Source organism: Tyto alba, unplaced genomic scaffold, assembly GCF_018691265.1.
Source record: "Tyto alba isolate M040663 unplaced genomic scaffold, T.alba_DEE_v4.0 Super-Scaffold_2, whole genome shotgun sequence".
NCBI lineage: Eukaryota > Metazoa > Chordata > Aves > Strigiformes > Tytonidae > Tyto > Tyto alba.
The window spans coordinates 30,965,194-30,978,135 of NW_024881282.1; the positions used below are offsets into that span (position 1 = coordinate 30,965,194).

The 12,942-nt window shown below is 43.1% G+C and overlaps 1 protein-coding gene across 1 annotated transcript in view; it reads right to left on the bottom strand.

Annotated features, from left to right (window-relative positions):
- SYN3 (synapsin III) overlaps positions 1-12,942 on the bottom strand; it is a 203,184-nt gene that overhangs the window by 155,962 nt on the left and 34,280 nt on the right. The window contains exon 4 of the mRNA XM_033004423.2: positions 2,010-2,101. Within this exon, the coding sequence (XP_032860314.1) occupies positions 2,010-2,101 (92 nt within the window). The remainder of the gene's footprint in view (positions 1-2,009; positions 2,102-12,942) is intronic.

Genomic DNA, 12,942 nt, shown 5'->3' on the forward strand with positions numbered 1-12,942 from the left:
CACCTTTTTATTTTGTAACTTCTAAAGTATTGGTAAGTGGCTGTGGAAGTTGGTTGACCTAAGCTCTTAAACTCACTGAACTGTGCAGGACAGGGGCACATCATCACAGGGTGTAAATAAATGGCTCGTTCTTGTAAGACTATAACCTACCATAGACAACACATGCTGTATGAATTGGGTATCCAGACGAGTATGTATTTGCCAAAGCCACTTCCCACCACACAAAGACATGTGTCCTCAAACTTGCATAGATGAAAACAGAAAAACTGAACTAGTGCCATTCGTAAAAATATGCATTTTTATATATAAATATCCACTCAAAAAGGCTAGCTGCGATACCTGTGTATTTACTGCGAGCAGAAACATGAACACCATGCCCCAGACACTCTTGTGAAATAAATTTTGTCTTCAGTTTCAGTTTAATAGCTCAAGATCTTTCTGCCAGATGTATGAATGGCTTTGGGAGGAAAGGCACGGGAAGGAAAATGAAGATGTGATCAACCTAGGAAATGGTTCTTGGGAAACTTTCCAGCATCGTGAGCAAGCGAACACAAGAGAGCATTAGCACGGCGCACTGGCAGAAGAATGCTCCAACGGCTGGTTCACGGGACATACGCTTTGTTTCACTGAGGAACAGACATTTGTGGGATGAGAGAAAGCAAATGGATGTAACAGACTCAACCTTAAAAGTTTTTAGCAGAGGCTCATGAAATTGTACCAAAGAACGAATGGACACTGGTGGACGTACTAAGAGCTGTCAAGACCTGAAATAAATTGATGGACCACAGTCATAGCTAACTGACAGTGACAAGTGTTGCTTTGCACTGTTTGGACTGGAAATGACATCTTGAGAAATTAAACGGAGGCCAGCACACTCAGAATCACTGTTTTTCAGCTGTTCTAATAATCCCTTTCAAAAATACCCTTGCATGCTGTATTATGTGTCTCTATTTCTGAACTATAAGAAAACAGACAAAAGCATTGATTAAATGTGTGAACAATATTAAACTTGGAGGTGCTGTATACACCAAAAAGTGCAAAAGAAATGTACAAAAAGAACTAGGGAGGCTTGAAAAATGGCTTGGGAATAGCAATGAGATTTCAACATGAACAAAGAAAAGCTATTGTATCAAAGATGAAATGTAGAGTTAGAAGTTGTGATGCCAGAAACTCATGAAGATGTAGGCTTGGGAATAAAAGGGCGAAAGGTAATATCAGGACTATGTAAACAGGCATTTTACCATCATACACAGACGTGACAGCTTACACTGCTCTTTTTATGGCACCGGTAAGAATGCATCTAACATTAATTCTAAATCACAAGCACTCTGGTGTCAAAAAGGAGAGCAACGTTTTTGGAAAGTGAATTAGAATTGCGTGATTGGGAAGGCATTGCTCAAGAAAAGTCTGCTTGCAATGACTGCAGTTACAAAATAATGCTAGCAGGGACAGAAATCCCCGTCAAACAGAGATACGGTATTACCTCGGAGATTTACTGCAGGGCAAGGCTGGAGCACTGGGAATCCCTGGAAAAAAAAGGTGATACTTGAGGAGCAGATCAGGCTGTGAGGATCAGGATCATGGAAAGCATTTGTGGCTGTTGCAAGGGTAGTCCACTGGCACCAGGACCTAACACAGGTAGGCTAATGAATGAGAGCCACTGTTTACAATGAAGGTTAGCTGACACAGAAGGAGAGAAAAATCAAGGGAAAGGAAGATCCACTGTCCCTTTTACTCGGAGGCCTGAGGCTAAAAAGAACCTGAAAAGGAGGCGTTTGTGGTTGCATGAAGGGTCTAGACTGGAAACAATGACTGTACAGCATAATATGCAACTGAGACCTGGTACAAAACCACCAGTCAGGTCAGTCTTTCCACCACTTCCAGGAAACCCTGAAGTCATCAGAACTGCATTGACCTGGTTCAGGTAGCGGTCAGACCCTGAGGTCATTCTGCTTGCCCCAGCATTGCTCCAGAAAGCCCAATTTTCAAGACAAGCTGGTGCTCCTCACCTTACCACCTTGGTGCCGTTCCTCATGACCTGCATGTCCACCATGCAGCCGCCCGTGACGTAAGCAGCCAGGTTCAGCTCGGAGAACTCAGCCTGGAGCAGAGCAAAAGGACAGAGTGTTACTCGAGGGGAGCAGAGACACATGGACACAGATGCAGAATTGCCTTTGGATGAAATGTGCCTTTCCTTCTTTTTTTTTTTTTTCTTTTTTTTTTTTTTTTTTGGCTTTCCCCATGAGGCGATGGGAGATCCAATTACAGCTGATTTGCCCTGGAGAGACTGCAGTAGTATTTATGGCTCCCACACTTGGGGTGTACAAGTATACAGGATTAGGCTTATTGCAGTAATAAGTACTGACGGAATTAAGAATGAGCAAGCTGAAAAACACATACAGGAAAGAATAATAATAATAAAAAGAGGTAAGGTCATTTGAATTCAAATTCCAAGTTTCCACTTGGAAACAACCATTTAGAATTATGTCTGAGTTGGCTGTCGTACCACTGGCCAGCTATAAACTTAATACAAAAGATTCAAACCTCCCTAAATAGCTAAAAAGCCTCATTATGTGCAGGAAGGTGATAAGCAGAGAAACCAACCCACCGATGCAGTTTACTTATTAATATTTTAACCATTAAAGGTTAGCAAAGCTGGGTAGGCTATTAACAGTGTTGCTCAAAACACTTTATATTTTAAAAGAGGTGCGACTTACAAGGCTGGAAATGTTGGCAAGGTATAGTTAAGCTTTGGGGAGCAAAAGGCAATGTGCACGAGGGTGATTATGAGTGCAGTGGGTGTCGGTGAAGGTTAAGACACAAATCAGAGTGGTTAACTGGGCGAGAGCTGTGATAATCCTCCTGCGTGGCTGCTGGCTCTGCTGCCCCTCAGACAGTGGTGCCAGTGAGATGCCACGGGCTCAGGCCACCCTCAGTGGGAGGAGGATGGCAGGACTCGCTTATCACCTTGGGCTCCAAATCCTAACTCTGTTCTTTATGAGCAAATGAGTAGATCCTAAACTAGAACAGCATAATGTCGTGCCATGCAAGTCCTCCCTTGCAAACATACCTGTACAGATTCAGAATCCTATATTAAATTAGTGCCTGTGTATATAAAAATCAATACTAATAACAATAAAAATAATCAGGTTTCATTTTTTGAGACAGAAAATTTAGTCTTCTCCCTCTGAACAGCTTTTTTGCTTTTTTCTGTTAAGATGTTTCTTTCAGACTTGGTATGACGGAGACTGGGTAGCAGTAAAATCATCTTCTAACCAGCGGCTACCTAATATCAGGGCACTCAAATGGTGTTGCCAATTATTGTGATTTTACTGAGTTCCTTGTACTATTTAATGTTCTTCTGATACTTCTACTAGCTGGAACCAAAAGATAGTGCCAGGACCAACTTTTATACAGAAAAAAAGAAAATGAAAAAAAGTATGCTTTTTCCTCATGGAAAAAACTTGCCAATAGACAGCTAGTGCACCTGTAAAGGCTCAGAGGCCAGACGACAAATGAAAAAATCACTTCCAACTTTCTGTTTTTAAAATCCACATAATTTTAAAGCAATGAACGTGGACTGGTGACCCGGTGATGTAATGAGGTTTCATGTCTGCGGCCCTGTGTAAACTTTTCAAAGCAACACCCTTATATGATCTTACATCATTGTACCTCCCAATTACAATGAAAGGAGGGGGAAAATTCCTGTTGTCAAGAAATAAATCCTACTTCAGACATATACATTCACACACAGAGAGGGAATGGCAGTGGTTCAGGTGACTGGGCTTTTCTTGTGAAATTGCACAGTTTTGCCTTGGCCACAGCTACACTTCTTCAGTGATCATATGTTTCAGAGATAAGAAAATATGTACCTCTAAAAGGCACCTGCATTTTATACATTTTAAAAATCTTAACAGAGGTAGGGAGTGGGGGATACACCTTGAACAAATTCAGCAAGAGCAGCTGCTCTGGGTACAATCAGTGAGCTCCGTGGTGGGTCAAGGCAAGGTTGCTAACTTCCATGTGATCTTGAGAGGCTCTATGGACTGGGGAGATGAAAGGACAGTTTTCCCACCTCTGTGTCTACATATTCCTCAGAGATGTCCCAATCTGAAAGCAGGGTGTTACTGAGCTGGACCTTCAGTTTCTGCATCTGAGGGATACATCATCTGATGTGATCATCAGAGCAAGAGAGGAAAGCTTTTGGTCTGTGTTTTCATGGGTTTTATGCTTTTCTTCTGTAATTTCTTCCATAATGGTTTTGTACTAAAGAGCTTAAGACTTTGCTTTGCTGGGGGTGCAAATGGGCAATCTTCATTTGATGTCTGGCACTTGCAATCTAAGCGGGTCTGACAGGCATCACCTTGAAGCAGTCAGACCAAACAAAGCTGTGTTCAGACACCTGACATCCAAACAGGCCTGGGAATCCCCTGAGCTGGTAAGTACTTCATACCAAACTGCCAGGACCAATTTCAGGCCTGCTAATGTCAAGACCCAGAAGAAAGGGAGAAATCCTCTTTGGCAACCATTGTCCATGGCACCCTGGCAAGGAGGAAAGAGTGGGGAGAGGGTCTGGGAGACTCAGCTACCTTGCCCTCAAAACCTTCAGATATATAATCACAGCTGAGGGACAATCCTTACCTTTTCCTGGCATTTGCTCCCGCTCTAACCAACTAAGTTAAGGACCGCTGCTACTTTCATGTAGCTGCTTTGTCCCATCCAGCAGGCCACTGCTAGCTGGGATTTGGAAGAAGGCTGAAAACTTCAGTCAGCAGAAATTATTTCCTGTTGATTTTCCAGTGTTCCCTGTATTTTTAACTTTGTGGGTTTTGTAGCCTGATGACTTCCCTTGGCTGGGATTTCCAGTCTGAGATCATCTCCAGCTTGAGTTTACCTTGCAGACAAAGAGGTCTTTGAAAGCAGCCCATGCAGATAGAGTGACAGGTAACTATGCATAAAACAGGAGAGCACAACTTCCCATGGCCTTGCAGAGTCATTTGCATTAGGACTCATCAAAAGAAGGCGGCATTACAGTAGACTGATGGTGTTTTATACTTGCTTTGTAATGGTACCAGTGGCTGCAAAAACATTCAGGGCAAGAGTGAACCATGTGTGACAAACGTGACACAATCTGTCTTGAAGAATAATGTAATACAGACTGTGGGAGTAGAAATATTTTGTACATCTTTGGGTCCCAGATCTGGGAGGATGCCCACAGGTATTTTAAGGATAGTTCTGTTAAAAATGCCTATTTCAGATATTCAGATTCAGAAATCTCTTCAGATCATTTGGACTAAACCTTAAGCTACTCTCAGTTTCCCCCATCAGTGTTCTCTAGGTGCTGGAGATCTGTTTGGAGAGCTATTTTAGGGCTTCTTTTTCTGTTTGCTGATAATGAAATAAAGAAGGATTCTGCCATTTAAAATCATGTGATAGAAATGCCTGGCTTGCTAGTTATACCTACTGATTCATGGGAAGCAGATGCTCAAGGTGGATTTTAAGCATTTTTCATAGAATAACAGAAAGTTGAGTTGGAAGGACTTCAAGACATCACACAGTGTGTCTCTTTTTCCTAAGGCAGGATCAGATCTACCTCTGCTGTTGTATGTAGATATTACATAACCTTCTTTTATCTTCTACAGATGAGGAACCTCCTCAGGCAATCTGTGCCTTAACAACCTTGGAAAGTTTTCACAATGGCCAATCTAAATCTCTCCCCTTACTTTTTAAGACTAATTTTTTTGTTTATTACTTCCTCCTGCAGAACCTGAATACTTGCTGCTTGAAGATTTACCCTTCCTTCTTCCTTTTTTTCCTAAGACAAAAACAACCTCATTCTTGTAAGATTTTCTTGTAGGTGATTGTTTTTCAGCACAGTGATCAGTGTTGTTGCTGTCACTGGGATCCTCTCTGAAAGGTCCACAACTTCCTTGAGCTGTAATGGCCCAAACTCACCATGATCCTTCAGCAGAGCCCTGACTATTGCTGAGTAAGATGTAAGGCCACTAGCATCTAATGCACTAGCACTTACATCGCGTGTAATACTGCTGTCCATATGTCCCCGCATGGATTTGTCTATGTGCAGCAATGTGACTATTTTTTAATTAATATTCTGGCTGAGATCCACTGTAATCCTTGCATTGCTTTGTCTAGACTACTGACTTGTCCTCAGTTCCCCATCTTGTGCATCTGACATTGATGACTGATGCACAAGGGGGAGATTTGTCTATAAAACCTGGTAGGAGGTAGTAAAGAAGATGGAACCATACTGTTCTTAGTGGTGCTCAGGTTAAGGACAAGGGGCAATGGGCACAAAATGAAATACGCTAAATTCCATGTAAACACAAGAAAACTCCAGTTTTGTTGCAATGATAGTCAAACACTGGAATGGGTTGCCCAGAGAGGCTGTGGAGTCTCCATCCCTGGAGACACTAAAACATTTATTGGCCACGGTCCTGGGCGGCCTGCTCTAGGTGACCTTGCTCAGAGACAAGACATTGGACTATGAGATATCCAGATGTGCCTTCCAGCCTCAGCCATCTTGTGATAAGTTTGGTATCTGGCAGATATTCTTATTAAACTTCTCCCTGTGTGTCAAAGGGAATCCCAGGAAAGCATCCCAGTTTGCTCCTTGAGCAGATGCTGAGGGCCAAGTCATCTTTGTTGTGGCACAGGAATGCAGGAATAGGGATGCAAGACAGGTTTTTGGATTTGTGTTTTGGGGGATAGTGGCTATTATTTATTTATTTTTTTTTTTTTTTTTAAAGCAAGCAGGCTTAGTCTGTCAATGCAGCGATAAGCACATTGGGGTTTTTTAGCTGCTGAAATTTCTAAGCCCTCATCTGTACATAACCTAACTAAAAGCTCCTCAGGTTGGTTATTGCTGAAAAGGGAGACGCAACGTTATATTAGACTTCTGTGTGAATATTTACATGTGCACCCCCATTTGCATATATACCTCACATACACAGAAATAGCAGGGGGTGTTAGCACGGCCAGGAACTTTCCTCAGTGCAACATGCCATATGCTACAACACGCACACTGGCTTTTTTGGGGATTGTTCCATCACATAAATCACAGCGCTGAGCTGCCGCTACAGTACGCAGCTTTCCATAAGGCAGCACAGAGTACCCACAGCAGGATCCCAAGCACAGGTTTGGCAGTTTCTCTGACCAGCCCCTCTCACCTACATGAGCATGGGGGAAGGTGGGTTGACTCATGGCACTGAAGCGACGGGTGGCTTGCAGGTCACTGGGTCTCTCACATGGCCGGAGCTCCCCAGTCTCAGTGTTTCCCTTTGGCTCTCTCCTACCCACTGATGGTGCTCTGACCAAGGCTCTCCACTCTCCCAGTCTTGCTCCTGAAACTCCTCGCCCATTACCACTACATGTCTGTTTTTCTCTCCCTGCCCCATGACACAAAATGCAGTCAGAATCACAGGCTGGTCCGTGTCATGGCTTAGGCACTTGGGATGAAGAATTACCACTGTCTAATCAAATCACATACATTCCTCAGTGGATTTTATGCTTTAGTTTCTGGTGGATATTCCAATATGTGCAAGGAAAGAAAGACTTTGGCAGACACCATACTGAATTCCTGTAACAGCATATTTCACTACAACCATTACAAGCATTTCAGGGGGAAGTAAGCAATCCCTAAATCCTGCACAGGCAGAGTGGTGAACAGATCGTATGATGTGAACGAGGAGAGGACTGGGGCTGTGCGTGCTTGGTGTGCACATGCATGCAGAATTAGAGATTACACACCCTGATTCCCCATGTCTCTTTCCTGAGACATTTTCCCTTGGGGAGGCACCCTGCTCCCCACATCCCCCCAGTACTGGGATTGCTCTCTGGGAGAAAAGGACAAAGAGGGTCCAGCTGGGAGGGGGGATGCTGCTGCGTGGCTCCAAGGGGAGCTTCCACAGCTGCTCTTCACAAGTCCTGAATCTAGGATGCATGCTCCGAGGCTACAGACAGCACTGACGATGAAGGTCCACATGCCTTGGCCTGTGTGAGTGCCTTTTGGTGCCATGCTCTGCTGGCATTTGGAATTATGTCTTGAATTTTCTTTTCAGGAGCTGTGTAACTGCCTGAAAATTTGAGCTCTAACAAAAGCACGTTTTGAAACCTTTTGATCCTAGGAAATAGCTCAAAAACATGAACTCTGTAAGCATCCAAAAGCCAATGGAAATAAAATAGAATAGAATAAAATAGAATAGAATAAAATAGAATAAAATGAAATAGAGTAAAATAAAATAGAATAAAATAACATAAAATAAAATAAAATAATATTTATCTAATAAATCCATGATTTTTGAGTTATTCTTGCTATTTCTCCGGGTCCATTTATTCATGGTTTCTGAATGCTTGTATGTGGCAAAGCTATGAAAACTGCTGTTGCTGTTCTTGAACTGCTTTCTGGATTTCAGTTGGAAAAAAAAATACCCTAAACATATAATGAATAAAAATTATAGAATTATTTGATGAGAGGCTAATTTTCCTCTCATTGTACACGGACATATTAGAGTCCACCTTTTGAAAGTACCACTTTATGCTGCACATGAAAATACCTCTTTTTGACGGGAAGTACAATGGAGCTGGAATTCATGATTTGTATTACCATTACCTTCTGTGAGTGCCAAGTACAACTTTTTTCCTGACACTGCTGCCAGTGGAGTCATAATCTATACCACAAGACTTTTCCAGAAGCATGTACATAGGAGTTCACTGAATAATCATTCCCTGAAAATAACAAGGCAGCGGGAACAAGTGAATGAGCTGTGCGAGAAGAATGCGTGTCAGACGGACAGACAGACCCACCTCATCACAGCAGGAAATGGTGGGAAGGAGATGGGTGGACAAACAACAGGAATAAAAATTTAGATGAACCTTTTGGCCTCGTCAGTCCCCCTTCACCCTTTTCACCCCCCTCCACCATCAATTAGCCAACGCCAGGAAAGATGTCGCTTAACATATTAAAATGCCTTTGAGAAATATCTGAAGGAAGGGTACCCCGAAGGTGGCACACTCCCTAAGAATTTCTGCTTGATCTTGCCTGCTAGGTCTGTGCTCTCTTCCCTCCCTTCTGGGCTCCTGGTCAACACAGGGGACAGGACTGGAAAAGCCCACCAGAGCCATAGGGTCTAACCCCTTGCTACTGCAGGCACCACGTCACCAAACCCTTTCTTTAACCAGTGTCTTTATTAAAAGCAGCTGCGTCTCCCTTAGCTTCTGCTTCGGCAGGATAAACAACTTTTTCAGCCCCCTCTCCTAAGTCAGGTCTCCATGCGCCGCCCCAGTGACCCCTCTCTGCATATCTCCCGCTCTGTGCGCATCTCCCTCCCAGGCAGGTGGCAAGTGTCCTACTCATCTGGCTTCCACCCCCGGTGTCACAGCCTGTCGGACGGGTCTGTGGCTGTTGGGGTCTCAGCCCCAGCTCTCCTGCCCCGACTGTGCTTGTGTGTGCCGGGGGGGGGTGCGGCCATGCTGCACCCCCCCTCGTGCACGGGGCATGCCCGATGCTCAGAGACCCCCACCGGGGTGTTTTATGATCCGTATGGGAAACTCCAGAGTCATAAGAAATCCTTAGAGCATGCAAGGCTCAGTTTTCTCCGGGACAGGGCAGAGAGGGTGGGGAAGGAGGTGCTGAATTACTACCAGTTGACTCTAGTGACGGAAAACATTTGACAGGGCATAAGGCCTATGGTATAATTCCTCCTCCACCTGAATATACTGTGCTTCCTAATGTCTCCTCTCCTCTGACCAGTGAAGGACTGAGAGGATAAAAATGAAATTAATTTCAGGAGAGACTGAAAGCAATGTGGTCAACTTCTGAGGCACTTTTTAAGAATCTTCCTTAAGATTAACTTAGCCTTAGAGCCATTTAATCTAACTTATACTTTTCATTTCTAAAATACTTTTCATTTCTTAAAGAATTTCCCTAGCATTTGTATTTCCAGAGAAAAGAACTGGAGATATATACAATGTAGTTCTCAAAGGTAGAAATCACAGGGCAAGTAAAAACAACAACACGGACCAAAATCTAGGAACCTTATTTTTAGCATAAAAGAGGGATAGTATTTTTAGACTCAACTGGTAAAAACTCAGCTGTTTAAATCTGCAACCATTGGGGTTTTAATGGGAATATGTCAAATAGATTTTCACTTTTTGATCAATGTTTCATTCAGTCTTATGAATGACTGTCATTGCTACAGAAGGACTTGTAGTGGAAAAATATCCAAATAATCAAAATGTAATCCAAACTGATTCCAAAGGAAAAAGAGCCCTGATTCTGGAGAACACTTGCACTTGCTTCCCCCCACCCCAGCCCTTACTCAGCCCTGTGCCTCTCCCCCTGCAGCCATTGCATGCCCGGGTTTCAGTCAAGGGTGGACAATAATAAAACCCTCAGCCTCTAAAGCACATCAATAAGCATGTTTTGGGTGTTAAGCTGAAGATTAGAAGAGAAGAAACAAAGGTGGGAACACGGTCAGGCCTCAAGTTCATTTTAATGAATGTCAGGAGACAGCAGAGGTTGGAGAGGGTGTACCCACCACAGTGTCCCTGCCAATGCTCTCTCCTATTCCCTGGCACCAGGCAGCACCCACAGCATCTCTTGTCTCTTGCTAGTGCTAATGGACCTAGCTGAAGAGCAAGGGCCTGGGGGTGATGTCGAGGTCATACAATTAATTTCTGTGCAAAAGAACCTGAAAACCTTCTTTGAGAGTCCATAAACCCTATTTTCATGCAAGCTAGAGTTTACGGAGGTAGCTCCTGAGCAGCAGGATGGCATTTAACCATCCCTGAGGACTACCCAGTGTCTAATACGAACTGAATTCACCCCTTGTAGAAACTTAGTATCTTGAAGCTTCTGTCTGTTTCTCCAATTTGGCTGAAATCAGCCAATGCCTTCCACAGTGTTGGGGGTGGGGGACAGACGGAGCGAGACAGCATGATCACATACGTCTTGCATTCCTCGGACGACAGCCAAGGGGGAGAGGCAGCTCAGAGAGCTGCTAGGGGTGTATAAACCAGATTAGATAACTGACTTCCTGCTGCTGAGAGAGGGAGAGGCAGCGCTGCTTTCAGCACTCCTGCCCCATTACAAATAGGTGATGTCATGACTTTAAAAAAATACATTATCTACTATCCTACTCTGCTTCCCCCAAAGATTGCTGAAATGGCTTGTTAAGAAAGAATTAAGATGTAATAGAGATGGAGATGAAAGGGGATGAGAAAAAGCAACAGGACAAACTCTTCCTTCAGTTTAAACCAACTACAGAGCATCCTGGAAAAACGGCAAAAATATCAGCATGGTCAGAAAAAATAAGGCAGTTGTTTTTTCCCAATGTGGTTTTTCAAGGGTATTTAACATTTGGATATTTCCTTTCACTGCTTTCTGCCATTCAATCTTTTTTTTTGTTATTTAGCTTTTTAGATCAAAAGTATTTTTTCCTATAAAATATAAAAAAAATTTCCTAAGGCAAAATGTATTTCTGGCTCAGTCAATAATGTGTGGTTATCTGAAGCAGGATCAAATGGAAGACTGGAAAACTAAATGAACTTAATGAACAGACCAAGTGGCTTAAGAGGTGCTTCAGACTCAAACCTTGATCTGATGCAGCGTTTATTCAGAACCGAACGGCCAGGGTAATGCCTGTGCACCATGGCACAGTATGTGTGCTGCTCACGAGACAGTTATAGTAGTGAACACTGGTGATCTGGGAACTCAAAGAGAAAGGTGTGGACCAGGCTGGTAAATCCAGTTATACCCTGTTTTTTTTGTTGTTGTTTTTTTGTTTTTTTGTTTGTTGTTTTTTTTTTTTTTTTTTTTTTGTTGTTGTTGTTTTGGTTTTGGTTTTTTTTTCCTTCCATAAGGAGACTGGAAGAACATTAATTTTTTAGGTCAAGAGGGTCTGATGTTCAGCCTCATGGGACCTGTTCCACAACAGTTTAGGTTCCTGGATTGTGCTTGAGGAAGAGGATGAAGAAGAAAGGAAGGCTCCAGATAATCAGGATAGGAGCAGTGAATGAAAATTAAATAGCAAGAAATACTAAGCAAGGATGAATAGGCAAAAAAGAAGAGGACAGAAAGTCAGAGTTTGAAAAAAGAAGTGCCCCTCTCTTGGCCTCAACGCTATGCAGAAGGGCCTGAGGTCAGGTCTGAGGATTGCCCGTAACAAAGCAACTTCTGTGTTTTTCTTGACAGACAGTGATCCAGCTGGGGAAAGTGATCATCCCTTCTGCTTTTGAGGTCTGAGGGAGTCAAGAGCACTACCCAGAGTCACACCAGACTTATGGTTTTTGCTTGGAGCAATTTGGTGCCTCAGCTCAAACATGGACATTCAGCCTATGCGAAGGGTTTCAAGAGACAGACTGGGAAAATCTCCCTGAAAGAATCCTTGGGGAAATGCGATAAGCTACCTAGTGATGATGACACGGGTCACTACTGGGTTTAACCCATCAGGAATCAAGAGCCCACTTCTGCCCTTCTCCACTCACCAACCATTTGAAAGTAGTTCCTTTATAAGGACCTCAAGTGCTGTAACATCTGAGGAGAAGGATTATGAAGGGAAAGGCAGAGGCTGGAGCTTTAGGAAAGAATTAACAGGTCATTTTGAAGAGTACCAGGTCTAGCTTTGAAACTGACCCTGCTTTGAGTGGTGGAGCGGGTTGTATCAGAGGTTTGAAGGGCAAATCTGAATTATTATTTGATTCCATGCTTCTATGTGAGAAATGTGATTTTTAATATTTTTTTTTTTCCCTATTCTCTTTTAGGACATTTACTGATACCGCCAGCAAAATAAAGACTGACAAAGAAGTGCAAGTGAGAATTGTTCTTGCTAATTCCACCCAGTACTGACAAGTGCGATACTAACAAAAAGAGGCAAATGAAGTATTCATAGTATCATAGTTACAAAAAAATGACTTGCTAACTTT